This window comes from Mobula birostris, chromosome 24 (assembly GCF_030028105.1).
Source record: "Mobula birostris isolate sMobBir1 chromosome 24, sMobBir1.hap1, whole genome shotgun sequence".
Taxonomy (NCBI): Eukaryota; Metazoa; Chordata; class Chondrichthyes; order Myliobatiformes; family Myliobatidae; genus Mobula; species Mobula birostris.
This window is the reverse complement of record NC_092393.1, coordinates 33414498-33433817: the sequence shown is the minus strand read 5'-3', so window position 1 is coordinate 33433817 and position 19320 is coordinate 33414498. Positions and strand designations below refer to the sequence as shown.

General features: G+C 39.3%; 1 protein-coding gene across 1 annotated transcript in view; it reads right to left on the bottom strand.

The window, feature by feature from the left end:
* The window catches only part of LOC140187101 (alpha-1,6-mannosylglycoprotein 6-beta-N-acetylglucosaminyltransferase B-like), a 919793-nt gene that overhangs the window by 318192 nt on the left and 582281 nt on the right, over window positions 1-19320 (bottom strand). Inside the window, exon 7 of the mRNA XM_072242054.1 lies at window positions 1074-1244. Within this exon, the coding sequence (XP_072098155.1) occupies window positions 1074-1244 (171 nt within the window). The remainder of the gene's footprint in view (window positions 1-1073; window positions 1245-19320) is intronic.

Sequence of the window (19320 nt, the reverse complement as noted above, 5' to 3'; positions counted from 1 at the left end):
AGGAACAGCAACTTTAACAAATTACTTTGTCTTAACACCTGAGGACAGTTTACTCAACAGACCAAAAATTAAAACAGTGGACTCAGGATAATACTAGGTAATCTAAGACAAGTGAGTATCTGATTCTCAGGACAGTACTGGGTAATTTTCGACAAGTGAGTATCTGGTGGATATCTTTCAGATAATTACGAATCATCTGCAATTCACAAACCTCATTTGTATCTACTATATATGACAATTCTAAATTATCTATGAGAATTCCCGTTTTGTGATTTATTTTTGAAAATGGGGTGACTGCTGTTAAAGGCTGTGGAGTTAGCTAGGTTGCAGCAATCAAAAAATTAACAAAAAGCTAAAAAGAAGCAAGTAGAACACAATGTCTTTGAAAACGATGTAGGAATAGGGACAGTAAATCAGTAAATGTAATGAAAATTCAACAGAATTAGGGAAACAGATGTGTACAGAGAAAAATACTATTTGAGTTCCACAAACCATTTCATAAGCAGTTTATTTCAAATAGTCTTTCAATCCTCACTTAATTTTGCTTTTATTTTTCAACTAGCTGTCAAAGTTCCATTCTAATAGCTTGTCATAGTGAGTAATGCAAATTGTTTTTGAGCTTGAGCAATATTAGCTTTAGGAATATATACTTTCCTCCTTCACAAGATGGTGGAAGTATGGGTAAAAAACATCTCCCCTTGCTTGGAATCCATTAGCATTTTTGAGATGGCACTTGATCATTATCTGACAGCAGGTAGGATTGAGGACTAAAGAAGTGTTCAACAATATAGGTAAATTTAATTTATTAGGAGAAGGAAGCTTATATAAAAAAAAGAGGACAGATCTATTAGGGGAAAAGCACTTAAGATGCAGCAATTTCGATGCAATCTTCTCAACAGAATCTTTTTTACATCTCTAATCTGTCCACTGATAACATAATTAAAAACTTCAATGAAAGAAGAATAAGCTTACCAGAAACATTACAATTTTTTTTGGCTAAAGTGGAACGATACACTTGATCAGGTTATGCCTAAATCATTGCCCATCTTACTCTGATTTTATTATCTAGTCACCTTTTTCCGTTGCCTCTTTCTCATCTCGAGTTTCTGATTGAGGTTCTGAGCAGCCAAAATCCATTGTGTTGACAACCTCCTGATGCGCTTTTTCATAAATATTAGAGATTCTTTTCCACTACCCATGAGTTCAAGAAGTTGTGTAAAGTCCTTCCGGTGAAATGCCTGCTGCTGTAAAAGAAACATATGATCAATGTGAAATCACTAAAAAATAGTACAAAACACCTTTCCTATAATTCCAATTAGGATTTGCCGAAGAAAGCCTTTCACGAAAATAAACCTATTCATTCAGGTAGCAAACCAATCTGTTTGACAGAATATGCTGGAAGAGGATATGATGTTATGACACATAACAGGATTTTGCCATTTCTTTGTACTTTTTTCATCTTCACCCAACAAGTTACAACAGGGATTGTTATTATTTCCAAAAACATATTTAAGACGGCAGCACTTAAGAGGATTAAGATTTTAGTCCAATCACAGGTGAAGTACACCAAAGGAAGAAAATAATGATGTCAATTCTCTGTAGAATGATACAAAGAATAAGTTATAGCAATGAAAGTGGCTTGAAAGTAATGCTTTTACTGGATCAGAAGGGTTTAGGAAAAACTGCTCATTTTGACAGTTAACAAAACAAAATAATAGGAAATAAATAAATAAAACATTTGTTGAGATAGTTTTCTACATGATTCTGAAATGCTTGCATAAACATACCTACAGAATTACAAAAAACCTAGATGTTATTGATTATATTGATTAATTTATTAAACATTTGAATTAAAAGAACCTGTCTCTTGCAAGGTAATTAGATATAAAACAGTTCAGAAAAAAAATCCCTAAATTACAATATAACATTTTCAGTTCTCGAAGTTACTTTCTTGAAATCTAATCATTAGAATTATTTTAATATGCACAATATATGGGGCAACACTCATTTTTTCTATATAAATCCAAATATGTAACTTGGTAGATGAAATGACTGCAGTTGAAAGCAGTACAAGACAAAAGCAATCTTACAACACTTTGAGATGTGGAGTAGGCTGGCAGTGGGTTGGTGAATTGTGATGCATGTGTTGGCGGCATGAGTGAGTGACATTTAAAGTGATTTTTAATGTTACCTACAACTCTGGATCCAATTTTCATGGCAAGGTTCTTTTCAAATGCACCTTGGCACATGAACCACTAATATTATGAATGATGGGTACAATGAACAGTGTTAATTTGCAGAACACCATAGAGCACAAAAATTGATGAAATTTCATGTTTTTACTGCCAAGAAAGCACTTCCTGACCCTATTCACTTAAAAATTATAGTATGTCAAATTTAAACCTACAAATAAAGGGATGCTATATTCCTGTCAGTTTCCTTGCAACAGAGTAAACATGTCAGAGCTCAGAGTTAGTGCAAATCAAATTAGCAAGTCTATTTCATTTATATCTTTCCTAAGATTATCCCCAGGCATATTGCTTGCTTTATTAACTTAGTCAAAGACCATTCTTATTTAAAGAAGGAATGGTAGGAATGTTGTGAAAATTCAGTCTGCTGTTAATGAGAAATAACAGCACACATGAGATGAAACCATCTGATTCAGATAAAGCTAATGATTATCATCTTGGTTAAGCCAACATCTTTGCTCATTTACTGGTTATAATTCTGTAAAGAGACCGAATCAGAGGATACATTATTCAGAGGATCTTTATCCAGAAGTGACACAGGGATTAATTTTGTGTCCTTTTTGTCATGATAATGGGACAGCAAATTAGCTCCAAAGCTTGTACCTTGAAGTTCATAAGGCCTACTTATATAACTGCTTTGTACTCTGTCTGCATTGTCTAGGTGCACCCCATGGAGAACTGTGACAGTATCCTCTTGAGTGTTGCTAGGAAAATTAAATGGCACAGTAAAGATATTTAAATTTTGAACACATCAGCCACCTCTGAGGGTAGTACGTTAGTTTGAATTATAAAATTACTAAGGCTATCAGCAAAAAATTCAAGCAATGTAATGTTGCAGAAGATCTCAGGGAAGAGATTTGTTTGGCTGGCTCAGCCTTCCAGACTGATTTTCTTCATCAAGTACACCTCCCTGCATTATTCAAGGTACTAATGATCTCTGTATAAAATAGCCTCTTGAGCATCTATGCCTCCTGGCATAGGCATTCTAAAGATTCACCCTTTCTGTGAAATAAAACATAGTGAAAAGTTGAAACTTTTACTGACTTAATATACACTTTAATAAAAAGGTAATGGAACATATTTGCATAGCTCCTGTGTCAGTCCTAATATTATAAGCACATTCTAGGTGTCAGTTATAAAGCCATGCTTTTATCACTCTCAATTCAAGGGAAATCATTCATTCATGGTGAATAGATACTGTGACCTGGAATTAGAGATCTGCCTTTTATTTCCCTTGCATGCCTCCTTTCCATTGTGCCAGTGTATTCTTACTTCATCACTAAAGAAAGACATTTTGCTGTTTGGTCTCATACCTTCACCCAGTGGAGGAAAGCAATTAGTCCCATTCCCCCTCCCCTACTTCCCCATAGTTCTGAAAAATATTATCTCCCGTACTTGCCCATCAACACTTTCTGCCTGGGTTACTGGAGCTGTGGAGCAGAATTAACAGCTGTGCCATCACACTACCCACAAACCCAGGGCAACAGCATTATGCATTTCAATAATATACTCATTTTAACTAAAAATTACACCTTTTATTGATACAATAAACATTAAGAAAATACAAAAAAAAGTGATTAAAGTATTGCCCTAGATATGACAAAAATGCAAGGATAAAATCAGAAAATGGTAGTACTCAGCGTGAAGTGCAGCATCCTTAGAGAGAAAAGTAGAGATATAATATTTCACTCATCATCAGACTCATTCTCCACCGATGCTTCCTGATGTGTAGAATATTTATAACCTTTTCTCTCTTTATTTCAGATTTACAACATGTCTAGAATGACACTTTTGTATTATTGTGCCATGAAGACCCTTTCATTGCTCTGATTATAAATGTGTATGAGACAGAACAAACACTCTTGCGACTGTACAGAAGGGTTTGATGTTCATGTTCTTGTTTCTGCATGAAAACTAGCTCCCATATGAGCCAGAGTACCAAAACCTTCACAAGTATCTCAGCACAAGCCCCACCAATATTTACCAACATTGAGCAATGCTTGATTATCATTCCTCCTATTTTAAAATAAGAAATTGTAAGGTTTCTGGATACCTATAAAATATTCAGAAAGTAAACTGAATCTCTCCAGTACCAATGATGCACATTATTGTGCTCATATAAACAGTACAAAGTCCTTCACATATGCAAGCTATTTTTTCAGTTAATTCTCTTTGTGGTGATAATGAAACATTTAAATTGGCATGAATTAAAAAGGGAAAAGTGGGTTTCTCATGTGCTACCAGGTTCAAGCTTGATAGGTTTGCTTGAGTGGATCAAATCAATCTGAACAACTGCTCATGTGTGTTTCACTTATCCTTAGTTTAATGCAAGATTTTAGAAATGTGAGATGAATCCATTATGAATTCAATCACAATACTGCAGATCCATATAGGATTGACGCAATATTGAAACTGATGAATAATATTTGAAGCACAGCAAAGAAATGGGCATTTTATTCTTACAATTGTTACTTGTCACAGTTTCTAGATTGTGTTACAATTTCTGACCCAGTCTTTCAAAGAACTGCTGTGATATTTCATGTATCCCTATACTTCAAACTGATGAATTCAATTTTCAGCATCTTTCATTTGAGAATAAAAAAAGGTTTGCAAGTTAACAATATAAATTGCTAACACAGCATATTTATTGTATTGAAATAATACTTCATGCTTGTCACTCGTATATTAAAATATTGCTACACTGCACAAAAACATCAAAAACAAACCCATCATTTCTCGTCGCAATGCAGAAATCTAGCATCAGTACTTATCAGAGGATTCATAAATGACAGTAATATTAGATTATAAGAGAAATAATTGAATTTTATTGATTCAGATACATTTTAAGCTAAGATTCAACAGTAAGTGAAAAATATCTCCAACGATTGCGTGACCTATTTTGTACAGATATTTACATTTAATTATTATTTTTCTGTAAGACCGCATGCATTAAAATTTAAAAGCAAATCTTCCAGCAATTTCAAAAAGAATGCACTCATCATTATTTGTGATACTCAGACAAGTCAAGTTTAGCTGTTTTGGTTCACTAAGACTGTTGAATAATTTATTTGGAAGGAATTATGAAATATTTTTCTTTGCAGGAAAAGTCATACTACATCCTTCCACACTCATATTGAATAGTTGACTGGATTATTAAAATAACCCTTGAGGCTACAGAATAGATGTAAATAGATTTTAGGCAAAAAGAATTCAACTCAACTGCTACAAATAATGAAAATGTATACCTAGAATATAAAGGTTCGAGAGAAAGGCCACCAATCTATATATCAATATTAAGTACAACAATGAACAATCTATTACATTTAAATTTTAGAACAGTCTTCAATTTTTTTACTCGTTTTTCTTTGACATGCATTTACTCAAATTCATCATTTTTAATGCCCATTTCCAGGTAATCCAGAATCTGGACATAATCTATATGCTTAAAACTGCATGAATAATTTTTGAGTTATTATTAAAATGTGAACAGCAGCTCCATAGGAGACCACTGCCTTTCCAGCTTTAGTGCTGACATTCACTTCAATGTCCTTGCACTGCCAATGAGAAGTTGGAGAGCTGTGGAGGTCAGGCACCAACACATCTGATCCAGCTTCTGCCAGTGGACACAGCATCAATAGGTTCAAGGCAACATCTATTATTGATTATCCCTATCATCAAGACCATGCCACCTTCTAATAGCTAGAGAAGGTACAGAAGTCTGAAGTCCCAAAAACACCAGGTTCAAGAATAGCTACTTCCCTTCAATCGTTCATTTCTTCAACCAAACTGCACAATTTTAATTACCACCTCTATATTAGCACTATGACCATTTTTTATTGTTCTAATAGTGTTGTTTTGTGTATAATTTTGTAGAGTTGATGTACATAGTTTATGTTGTTAATACATGTGTACGGGGTCTTTCTTTTTTTTGTATGTTAATTTTAAAATGGCTTCTTTGTTATGTTATACTTGGGAATGCTTCTTTGTTATGTTAAATGCTGAGAAAGTCCTTCCCGCTAGCAGTTTGTTTAATCACGGTACTGATAAGAGGATGTTATGAACCAATTGGGATAGTTGTTACGGTTTTGGTGTATTTGAAGATACTGTATGCGCGGGGTTTTGGGGGAAAGGCAGGAGAGCGAGACAGAGGATGGACCAGGTGCTGTGATGTCCGCTAACGGGATTGGACCCTGAGGAGGGCGTTTGGCGAGGAGACGGAGACGGACTCGTGTAGAGCGTCTGGTCGACCACCGTTGTTGGTCCCAGGTGGCTGGTCGAGGTGGTGTGAAGGTGAAGAAGAAGGTTCTTGAGCTCCAACTGTTTTGTGCACGAAGAGATTGAACTTTGATAAGTGTGGGGCCTTTTATTTTCCTCTTATATTTTATTCTCTATTATTTATATAGTTCCAGTAATATCTATAAACTGTAAATCATTTAATCGTATCTGGTGTATTGTCTGTTATTTGTGCGGGGTGGGGTACATCACACAGCATCCACACAAACTAATTACCCAGTTTGGCGGGGCCGAGGGCTGTTTCCCTAGACGACAGCGAGCCGAGCGACCCTGAGGGAGGCTGGGGGGGGGGGCTACACATGTTTTTCTTGTGAGTATTGTGTATATGATGCTACGTGTGTGTAATACTGCTGCAAGAATGTTTTCATTGCGGCTGAATCAAAGAAAGGCTCACTGATAAAAGCATAATAAAGGAGAAAAATGTAATGAAGGAGAAAGCCCAGGAAAGGAAAGACAATCAATAAATGACTCCTCACTGTCATCTTTATCTCTGGAAAACCCTCAGTGACTTCCTTCCTGACATCACAGCTTAAATGCAGTGGGGCCTGAGAATATCATTGGAAACCAATTTGTTTACTTAATGAAGGATGAACGCCCTATTTCTTGCCGCTCAGAACAGCAAAATGAACTGAGATGAAAAGATTCTTGTGCAACATTGGCAGCAGACAATCCATTAACTGTGGTCCCGTCCAGGATTGAAAAAGGTCCATGGTTTTGGAAGAAAATGGCCAACGTACCTCATTCTTTTTAAGGAAACAAGGTGGAACTTAAGCAAAATTTTGTTTTGAAAAGTCAGATGACAGGATGTCATTTTCTACAGGTCTTAAAATAGCGCTTGCCTGAATTAGTCATGCTATGTTCTGTTTTACTTTTGTTAAATGGTGGTCTGAGCTTTCAAGGAGCTGCTATGCACCCAGTTTCATGGAACTGTTTGCTGATGGCATGCCAGTGAACCCCAGCCCTGTGAATGAACAAACACTATTTCCAGTGATTGAATATCATTAAGAGTTAACAATCAGTGCAGATCAGTAACAACATCTCCTCCTTGCCGACAATCAACACAGGAGCACCTCAAGGACATGTGCTTAGCCCACTGTTCTGCTCTGTCTTCGTTCTAAAAGCCAGGAGGCATTGGATCCAGACAAACTTGGCTTTCCCACAAAAAGCAAAAGCAGATTCTGTATTGAAGGGCCGGTACTGTGCTGTATTCTTCCCATCCTACGCCATTTCCCTTAGCTAATTGTTTGAGTGTTAAATACCTTACCTAAAGTTCTGTTCTCTATGTTCTTTCATCTTTAATAAGGGGGAAAATTTCCTGCAGTCTTACCTTAATTATTTTATTTTCCTCCATTATGTAATTTCACAAACTCCTCTGCTCCAAGGAAAACAGACTAAACCTTTCTAAATTGTCCTTATAATTGAAACAGTTTTGGGTCCCTTAGAAAGGATGTGTTGAAACTGGAGAGGGTTCAAAAGAGGTTCACGAAAATGATTCCAAGATTGAATGGCTTGTCACGTGAAGAGCGTTTGATGGCTCTGGGCCTGTATTCACTACAATTCAGAAGAATGGGGGTGACCTCATTGAAACCTATCGAATGATGAAAGGCCTTGATAGAGTGGATGTGGAGAGCCTAAGACCAGAGGACACAGCTTCAGAATAGAGGGACATCCTTTTAGAATGGAGATGAGGAGGAATTTCTTTAGCCAGAGTGTGGTGAATTTGTAGAATTCTTTGCCACAGGCAGCTGTGGAGGCCAAGTTTTTATGTACACTTAGGCAGAGGTCGATAGATTCTTGACTGGTCAGGACATGAAGGGATTCGGAGAGGAGGCAGGAAACTGGAGCTGAGAGGAAAATTTGATAAGCTATGATGAAATGACGGAGCAGACTCAAAGGGCTAAATGGCCAAATTCTGTTCCTATATCTTATGGTCTTTTAGAAACCCTCCATTCCAGGCAACATCCTGGTGAATCTTCTCTGCACCCTTCCCCAGTGTTATTATATCCTTCATACATTGTGATCAGTGCTGATTTATTTGAGGTCTGATCAATATTTTATAAAGTTGAAGCATAAACCATCCCACCACCACCATCACCAAACACCTTGTACTCAGTGCAACAACTAATGAAGGCAGGAATTCCATATGCTCTCTTAACCACTTTATCACCCTGCACTGCCAACTTCAAGAACCTTTGGATTTCCATACTCAGCTCCTCAATACTCCCCAGGACCATCATTCATGGTTAAGTCCTAGTCTCACTGGTTCTCCAAAAGTGCATCTTCTCACATGCATCAGGATAATTTCACCATCACATTGATATTATTCTGTAGCGTAAGACTATACAGCACACCATCAGCAACACCACAGATCTTCATGTCATCTGCAAAATTACTTATCATACCTCCTACAACAACATTCAAAGTATAAGGTTCCAGTACTGATTTGTGTGAAACAGCACTCGTCACAGACATCCAATTGCAAAAGTAACCCTCCATCATCAACCTCGCTCCCCTGTTGCTCGGCCAGTTTTGGATGCTATTTGTCAATTTGCCCTGGATCCCATAGGCCTGAGACTTTTGAACTATTTACCCATGTGGGAATTTGTCAAAGGCCTTATTGAAACCTATGTAAACCACATCTGTGACAAAGGCGTCATCAAAATACTTCATAATCAGTATCAGCTTTATCACTGACATGTCACAAAATTTGTTACATAAATAATTAGCTCAAAAGAGGACCATGGGCTCATGGTCCGTTCAGAAATTTGATGGTGGCAGAGAAGAAGTTGTTCCTTAAAGTGTGGTTTTAGGCACCTGTACCTCCTCTTCAATGGTATTAATGACAAGACAGCGCATGCCAGATGGTGAAGGTTCTGAATATAAAAGCACATCTGCTTGAGGCACCACCTCTTGACGATGTCCTTGATGATTTGGAGGGTGGGGATTGTGTCCATGACAGAGCTAGCCGAAACTACAACTCTCTGCAGCCTTTTTTGATCCTTCACATCCTCCATACAGGTACTGATGTGACTTGTCAGAACACACTCATCCGTAGAAAATTGCTGGTGCCATTGATGAGATACCAAACCTCCTCAAACTCCTAACAAAGTAAGCCGTTGATATGCCTTATCTTAGAAAGATGAAAGAATTGAGGGTTTTTGTGGAACTGGCACTGAAGTTGAAGCTGGTGTAGATCATCCACGATCATATTGTTTTGGGGGGAGGATATGTTTGAGGGTCTTGGTGGTATATTCCTGCTCCTATTTTCTTGGGTTCATGTGCGTGTTGTGTTCACATGCGTGTTGTGTTCACGTGCGTGTTGTGTTCTTGAGCACTTCTATTTACCTTATACTGGTAAAATTTCACCAAAGTACAGTGCACATTAAAATTGCACTGAAATAGTTCTCAGGTCACATGCAGAAGTTTTGAAACAATGTTTGAGCCTACAACCTTCTGACTCTGATGCGCACATGCTGTCACTCTCAGATCTGACAGTTTAGCATCTTCCATGACTGTATTATCAATACAGGGGTAATTTACAAAAACCCTCACTACAGAGCGACTAGGTTGTGATAGTGCTGCATATCATAAAATGACTGTCATCCAAATCAAGATGGGTAAGACTGCTGTTGGAGGCTTCTGTCTTTAAAACCTTGCTACGTGTAATTTGCAGTGTTGTAGCTATTGAAAACTTTTCACTGCAAAGCAAATAGCTAGTTCAAAAACCACAAAATCCATAAGGAAAATACCATATACAAAGGGGATCAGAGCAGAAAACTGGAATTGTCTTTACTTTACATGAGTGTAGAATATGATGGAGATAGAACATATACAAACAAAAACATAAAGAGCATATACCTCAGGATCCAAGCTAAATCATAATTTCTGATTAAAATTAGACTTATAAGATTTTATTTAGGTCAGTAAAATTACAATAGACTGCTAAAGTGACCCTCAAGGCTTTCTGTCACAAATAGATCCCTATACAATCAATCCTTTATTGTCAAAATCAGTCGACTAAATAAATGATTAATAAATCATTTTTTTCTTTTGCAGTCCAGAGTTGACATCCCTGATGGTCTGCTCCAATTGAACAAAGTGGTTTCGTGCATTATGCCAGGAATCCTAGACAACAAGCTCAGTATGAGATACATTCATTGTCATTAGCACTCGGAGTATATCTAGATGAAGTTACAGACACAGCTGAATTGATAAAAAAAACATTGCCAATCATTGCAGAATCCTTTTATATTTCAGTCTTAGCATAATTTGCTATCTTATAGCACAGATTATTATGGAGAATATTTTTGTGTTCATATTATTTATCAATGAACACCAGTTTATTTTCTTCAACAACAGTTGAAGAATAATTTCACTCTCCCAGCTGGAGCTTCAGCCAATAGTAATGTTTACCATCTATTTGGTTACAGGCTTACTACGTCTTTCAACTGAGTGAAATTAATGATGAAAAAAAATTGCAGCATAGCATGCTCCCGAATTTAAAACAGTGTGCATAATTAGAAGTACCTTATCCAAGAAATAGGTCTTGTAGGGTGTGAAGAAGAGGTTCTCAAAAATGATAGCAGGAATTTAAGATAATAGCAGTGAGCCATAAAAGAAAACACAGCAGCTTTCATTAGAATGTTAAGGTTAAGAGGAAATTTGATAATGTTCTCCCAAAGAAAAGGAGTTCTTTTTTTCCCAAATGTTCCCTCTGTTGATGAGTCAGTGACACAATAACATACATTTAAGATAATTCAAAAGTAAACAAGTTTGATTTCAGTTTACACAAAAGGTTATCTTTCTGAAACATTGCAGCACTAGCTCTTCACTGAATGCCTCTCCAATTCACCACTTCCTCCTTTTGAAATTCACATTGCCTTCACTCTCCAAGAACATCTCTTTAAAATTTGAACTGTGCTCAAGGTTCTCCTTGCCTTCACAACTCACTCATTTAGCAATCTCTTCCAACCACACACTCTCCACATTACAGGCATATTTGAACCTGAGGTGAGCTACCTATGGCATGATGGCACCAAACTCAGCCAACATTCCACTGAAAATATATTTAAAAGAAACAAAAGACCAAGTGAAAATAAAAAGAAAATGCTGGAAATACTTAGCAGATCAGGAGGCATATATGGAAGAAGAGATAAAGTTAACATTTCAAAGACTCTTCTTCAGTTCTGACCAATTTATACTCTATTATGGTTTATAATGTATTCTTAAATTTGCAATTTATTCTCAAAGATTAATTTCTATTTAAGAACCGAAGCAACCAAATTTTAGAAATATTGTATGAACAGTGCAAATGGAAACTACAGTCCAATTTTTTTTTCTCTGTGACTGAATGGAAGATTGACAAGCACCTTAGTTACAATAAATTTAGTAACACAGCAAGTAGAGTTGTTGGATCACAACTACAGTGATCTAGGTTCAATCCCGACCCCTTTCTATGTGAAGTTTGCAAATTCTCACTGTTACTGCATGTGTTTCCCCCATGTGCTCCAGTTTGCTTTCACATCACATGGCACACTGGTTGGTACTAACAACTAACAGATGCTTGATTCTTGGAGCTCTGACCAGCGACTGATAGGAGATCAGAAGCTTGAGAGGAGTGAATTTCACTCAGGCTTGCTAATGGAGTAAACAAAGGCAGCAAGTCACAGCAGTATTCTTGGAGCTCTGACCAGTGACCATTCGGGAGATGAGAAGCTTGAGAGGAGGGAATTTCACTCCTGCTCACTAATGGAGTGGAAAAAGGCAGTAACGCACAGCAGCTTTTTTTGCAGCTCTGACCAGCGACCAATTGGAAGTATCAGAGACTTGAGAGAAGGAAGTTTGACTCAGGCCAGCTGACTGAGTAGAAAAAGGCAGCAACTCATGGCAGTTATTTCATTGGAGTTTTGACCAATGACCAATCAGTGTTTGGGATTGATTAGTAGGAACAAATTAGAGAAAGGCAGGGGCAAGCGCAGTGGATAAAGTTAGAGTGGTGATTTTGAGGCTTTCACTCTTCGAGGCTTCAGCGAGGAAAGGCTTCAGTCACTGCAGGCCAAACAGAAAAGCTGCAGGTAGAATGTTTTTTTTCCCCTCCCTTCTTGACATTTGCACAGCTAGGACAACAGAGATGCCTGGCAGGATAGTGCAAGGTCCTCTTGCGGGATGTGGGAAGGCAGGGAGACCTTCAGTGTCCCGGGCAAGTACAACTGTGAGGTGCATCCAGCTGCACCTTCTAACAATCCACGTTAAGGAGTTGGAGCTGGAACTGGATGAACTCCGGATCATTCGGGAGGCTGAAAGGGAGATAGTTAGGAGATATAGAGAGGGAGTTACGACCAAGGTGCAGAACCCTGGAAACTGGGAGACAGTCAGGAAGGGGAAAGGGGTTAAAGAGCCAATGTAGAGTACCCCTGCAACCATCTCCTCAACAACAGGTATATCACTTCGGATAATGTGAAGGGGGATGACCTACCAGAGGAAAGTCACAGTCATCGGGTCTCTGGCATTGACCCTGGCTCTGTGACTCAGGAGGGAAAGTGGGGGGGAGTTGGGAGAAGAGGTGTGTTTTGGTGATAGGGGATTTGTTATTTAGGGGAACAGACAGGAATTTTTGCAGGGAAGAATGAGATTCCCAGATGCTATGTTATCTTCCAGGTGCCAGGGTCTGGGACAACTCGGATCGAGCCCTAGACATTCTCAGGTGGACGGGTAGACAGTAGAAGGTTGTGGTCCATGTAGGCACCAATGATATTGGTAGGACAAGTGACCAGGTTCTGCATAGGGAGTTCAGGGAGTTAGGTGCTAAGTTAAAGGGCAGGACCTCCACGGTTGTGATCTCAGGACGCTCAAAGCAGTGGCACAGGTTGGCTCTGTGGTTAAGAAGGCATACGGTGTATTGGCCTTCATCAATCATAGAATTGAAATTAGGAGCCGAGAAGTAATGTTGCAGCTTTACAGGACCCTGGTCAGACCCCACTCGGAGTACTGTGCTCAGTTCTGGTCGCCTCACTACAGGAAGGATGTAGAAGCTATAGAAAGGGTGCAGAGGAGATTTACAAGGATGTTGCCTGGATTGGGGAGCATGCCTTGTGAGAATAGGTTGAGTGAACTCGGCCTTTTCTCCTTGGAGCGATGGAGGATGAGAGGTGACCTGATAGATGTGCATAAGATGATGAGAGGCATTGATCATGTGGATAGTCAGAGGCTTTTTCCCAGGGCTGAAATGGTTGCCACAAGAGGACACAGGTTTAAGGTGCTGGGGAGTAGGTACAGAGGAGATGTCAGGGGTAAGTTTTTTACACAGAGAGTGGTAAGTGCGTGGAATGGGCTGCCAGCAACGGTGGTGGAGGCGGATATGATAGGGTCTTTTAAGAGACTTTTGGATAGGTACGTGGAACTTAGAAAAATAAAGGGCTATAGGTAAGCCTAGTAATTTCTAAGGTAGGGACATGCTCGGCACAACTTTGTGGGCCGAAGGGCCTGTATTGTGCTGTAGGTTTTCTATGTTTCTATTGTTACCCATTCCAGGTACTAGTGAGGCTGGAACTAGGAAGATTATACAGTTTAACATGTGGCTAAGGAGTTGGTGTAGGAGGAATGGTATAAGTTCTTTAAATCATTGGGCTCTCTTTCAGGGAAGGTGGGGCCTGAACAGAAGGGATGGTTTGCACCTGAACTGGAAGTTGACTAATATTGTAGGGGGAAGGTTTGCTGATGCTGCATGGTGGGGTTTAAACTAGAGTTGCAGAAGGATGGGAACCAGAGTGCCAGAACAGTTAGTGGACAGGTTGTGGAGACAGATATTGGTAAGATCTCAGACAAAGTCAGGAGTCAACAGGTTGAGCTTGAGCATCGTGCAACTAGTGCCCTGAGCTGTGTATATTTCAATGCAAAAAGTATCATAGGAAAGACCGATCAGCTCAGAGTGTGGATCAACACCTGGAATTACGGTAGCGTAGGCATTAGTGAGACTTGGTTGCAGGAGGGACAGGAGCGGCAGCTCAGTATTCCGGGACTCTGTTGTTTTAGACGTGACAGAGTGGGAGGGATTAAGGGGAGAGGGGTGGTGTTACTGGTCAGGGAAAATGTCATGGCAGTGCTCCATCAGGACAGACTGGAGAACTTGTCTGGTGAGGTGTTATGGGTGAAATTGAGAAATAAGAAAGGTATGACCTCATTAATGGGGCTACATTATAGACTACCCAACAATCCAAGAGACTTAGAGATTTGGAGACGGTTGTAAGAAACATAAGGTTGTAATAGCGGATGATTTTAAATTTTGTAGCCTAAGGGAAAAATATACATGCAGGATAACAAATACCTTTTTGAGTCTTTAAATCCTTTATCTGTTTTAGACGTTTTAATGCAGAAAGAGGCTATCAAAATAAAAACAACAAAGTGAATTTAAAATAAACACAGTTCCCGCTGTTACAATCTCAGCTTAATTTCGGTCCACACACTTGTTACATATGCAGTATGAAAATAAATAAAACAAAATATACAAAACCAATACGGTAGTGGCAATTTTTGGCATACACATGCTTAACTTCCAAACACATATAGGCTAGATCCTGAAACGGGTTCTTCTTGCTCACACGACAAGGCCAATAAGGAACTTTGCACAATCACACTATCCAGTGCCAATACCTTACTCGCAAAAATCTTTCCACGTCTTACGACTAGCACTCGATGTCCTTCTAGGACATTGTGACTCTTCTTTCTGCTCCACACATGCATAAAGACATCACCGTTTTCTCTTAAAGGCACAGGTAGCTATTTTAGGATTACCAGGGTGAATATATAAGTGCATTTTAACAATAAAAAATGATATTCAATGGTCACCTGGTTACCTTAACTTCCCACGTATTAACTGGGAATCCCATAAGATGGGATAGAGTTTGTAAAATGTGTTCAGCAAAGTTTCCTTCATCAGCTCACTGACATCCCAACAAGAGAGTGTGTGATACTGGAGCTGCTATTACAGAATGAGACTGGGGAGGTGACAAGTTTGTGTAGGAGAACATTTTGCACCTAGTGATCACAATGCCATTCATTTCAAAGTAAATATGCAAAAAGATAGGTTTGGTGCCCAGTCTGAGATTCTAAATTGGAGTAAGGCCAGTTTTGATGATATCAGAAATGATCTGGCAAGGGTGGATCGGGACAGGCTGTCTCCTGGCAATCGTGCACTTGGTATGTGGGAGGTCTTCAAATGTGAAACTTTGAGATGACAAAGCTTATCAGTGCCTGTCAGAATAAAAGGTAAAGATAACAAGTCTAGGGAACCATGGTCTTCAAGAGATATTAAGGCCCTGGTAAAGTGAAAAAAAAGAGGTCCATATCAGGTATAGGGCGGTAGGAACAAATGAGGTGCCTACGGAGTATAAAAAATGAAAGTGAACGCTTAAGTAAGAAATCAGCAGCTAAAAGAAAACATGAAGTTGCTCTAGCAGAGAACATGAAGCAGATCCTAAGGGATTCTACAGATATGTTAAGAGCAAAAGTATTGCAAAGGACAAAATTGGTCCTCTGGATGATCAGAATGGTAATCCAGGTGTGGAGCCAATACAGATGGAGGCGATCTTAAATAAATTCCTTGCATCTGTATTTACTCACGAGATGGATTCAGAGTCTATAGAAGTGAGACAAAGTGGTATCAGCTTCAGGGGCCCTGTACAGATTACAGAGGAGGAGGTATTTGCTAACTTGAAGGAAATCAGGGTGGATAAATCCCCAGGGTCAGACAAGATGATCCCTCAGACCCTATGGGCGGCAACTTCAGAGATTGCCGGCCTCCTAGCATCCTTAAATCATCCTTAGCAATAAGATTGGACGACAGCCAATATTATACCACTGTTTGAAAAAAGGCTCTAAATATAAACCATGAAATTATTGGCTGGTGAGTCTGACATCAGTTGTGGGTAAGTTATTGGAAGATACTCTAAGGGTCTAGATACACAGTGTAAGTACTTGGATGGACATGGGCTGATAAAGGATAATCTGCATGGCCATGTGCGTGGTAGATCATATCTAACCATTCTTATAGAGTTTTTTGAGCAAGTTACCAGGAAAGTGGATGAAGGCAAGGCAGTGAACGTTGTTTACACGGTCTTTAGCAAGGCATTTCACAAGGTCCCACATGGGAGGCTGGTCAAGAAGGTTCAGTCACTGGGCATTCAAGATGATATAGTAAACTGGATTAGACATTGGCTTTGTGGGAGAAGCCAGAGATTAATAGTAGATGACAGGAGCCTGTGACTAGTGGTGTGCCGCAGGGTTAGTGCTGGGCCCTATGTTGTTTGACATCTGTATCAATGATCTGGATGATAATGTGGTCAACTGGATCAGCAAATTTACAGATGACACCAAAATTGGGGGCTGTAGTGGATTGGACAGAGAGGAAGGCTATCATGGCTTGCAAAGGGATCTGCATCAACTGGACAAGTGGGCTGAAAAATAGCAGATCAAATTTCCTGCAGACAAGTGTGAGGTGTTGCACTTCAGTTGCACCATTCAGGGTGGAGCTTACGCAGTGAACGGTAGGGTACTGTGGAGTGTGGTAGAACAAAGGGATCTGGGAGTACAGGTCCATTTTTCATTGAAAGTGAGGTAAGAGGTAGATTGGATCATAAGGAAAGCTGTTGGCACATTGGACTTCATAAATCAATGTATCGAGTATAGAAGATGAGATGTTATGTTGATGTTATATAAGATATTCGTAGGCCTAATTTGAAGTATTGTGTGCAGTTTTGCTCACCGACTTACAGGAAAGAGGTAAACAAGGTTGACAGAGTACAGAGAAGATTTATAAGGATGCTGCTGGGACTTGATGACCTGAGTTATAAGGAAACATTTTGTAGGTTAGGTCTATATTCCTTAGAATGTAGAAGATTGAGAGGAGATTTGATAGAGGTATACGAAATTATGAGGGGTTAATGCAAGCAGGCTTTTTCCACTGAGGTTGGGTGGGACTACACCAGATGTCATAGTTTAAGTGTGAAACGTAAAAAGTTTAAGGGGAACATAAGGGGACATTTCTTCACTCAGAGGGCTGTGAGAGTGTGGAACAAGTGGAGCATACGAGCTTGATTTCAACATTTATGAGAAATTTGGATAGGTGCATGTATGGTTGGGGTATGGGGGGGGGCTCGGGTGCCAGTGCAGGTAGATGGGAGTAGGCAGTTTAAATGGCTTCAACATGGACTAGGTGGGCCAAGGGGTCTGTTTCTGTGCTGTATTTTTCAACGACTCTATGCTCCTGGTTTAGTAGTAAAATTTAGGGATGGAGGGAATGGAGGGAGGAGGTAATGAGAATGTTGGGAAAATACAGTGCATGGAAAATTAGCAGGTGAATTGGATTGCTTTGTGAACTGTCATAGATTAGATGGGAAAAATCAGTTTCTTCTATGTTACGTGGAAACAAGGTGGCAGAAAGAAACTTGAGTAGAGTTAAGGGCAAGCATGGGCTGAGTGGGCTGAAGAGCAGGTTGTATGTCCTGCACAATCCTATGCAATTTTATGAATTCCCACAGAACTAGACTGATTAACTTTTGGAAATGTCTTTCACGTTACTAAACATACAAAGAGAAAGCCATTAAGCTTTCCCTTGGTGACTTTTCCTTCAAAGCCAAGAAGATTTTCTGTTCTCCTCTTGGAAAGCAATTTTAGGGAATTTAAAGGCTTTACATATTTCAATAAGCTGTCAGATATTCTTTTGGAATTTATCTGGAAGAACACAGTCTGCGTTGTTTAGTTTGTTGAGCCAGCAGGTACATCAACAAGTCAATACCAAATCCTATTTGTGCAGACCTAGTTTAGGCAAGCTGCTTATTTTCATTTCTTTGTTCTGTTTAGAGTTTCCTTTTGAGCTGGGAAACTTTACTGTCTGGTATAAGTTTTTTTTTGTGCACTTCATGAGTAAACTGAGACAGAATTAATAACTAATGACACTGCTACTCACTGCATGGGTGCATATGAATATGAGCTTGGATCAGAAGACTCTATGCAAGAAAGTTAAATGCTTGTAATACAATTTAATACTGTTATTGCCTCAACAGACCATGGTTGCATGATAAGAAAGCAGCATGAGCAGAATAGACGACAAAAGAAGAGAGCAGGGCCACGCAAGCCTTTGTTAATGACACAGGCCTTACCCATATCAATCCTGGGCAGTTAATAATAGAAAATAGAAATCAATTCAGCTTAATTAAATGGAATGGTGGCCCTACTTCTAAACATTAGCTTGTGTGGCCTTCTACGGTTTGGAATGTCCCTCAGGTATTATGGTTCTTAACAATCTCCAATCAAACACCAAAGAACATAGAACAGTACAGCACAGGAACAGGCCCATTGGCCTACATTGCTGTGCTGAGCCAATTAAACTATATAACCATATAACAATTACAGCACGGAAACAGGCCATCTCGGCCCTTCTAGTCTGTGCCGAACTCTTACCCTATCCTATTCCCACTGCCTGCACTCAGCCCATAACCCCCCATACCTTTCCTGTCCATATATCTATCCAATTCAACTTTAAACGACAACATCGAACCTGCCTCAACCACTTCTGCTGGAAGCTCATTCCACACAGCTACCACTCTCTGAGTAAAGAAGCTCCCTCTCATGTTACCCCTAAGCTTTTGTCCTCTAATTCTCAACCCATGCCCTCTTGTTTGAATCTTCCCCACTCTCAATGGAAAAAGTCTAACCACGTCAAATGACCAACTAAACTAATTTCTTCTGCCTACACCATGTCCATATCCTTCCATTTCCCTCA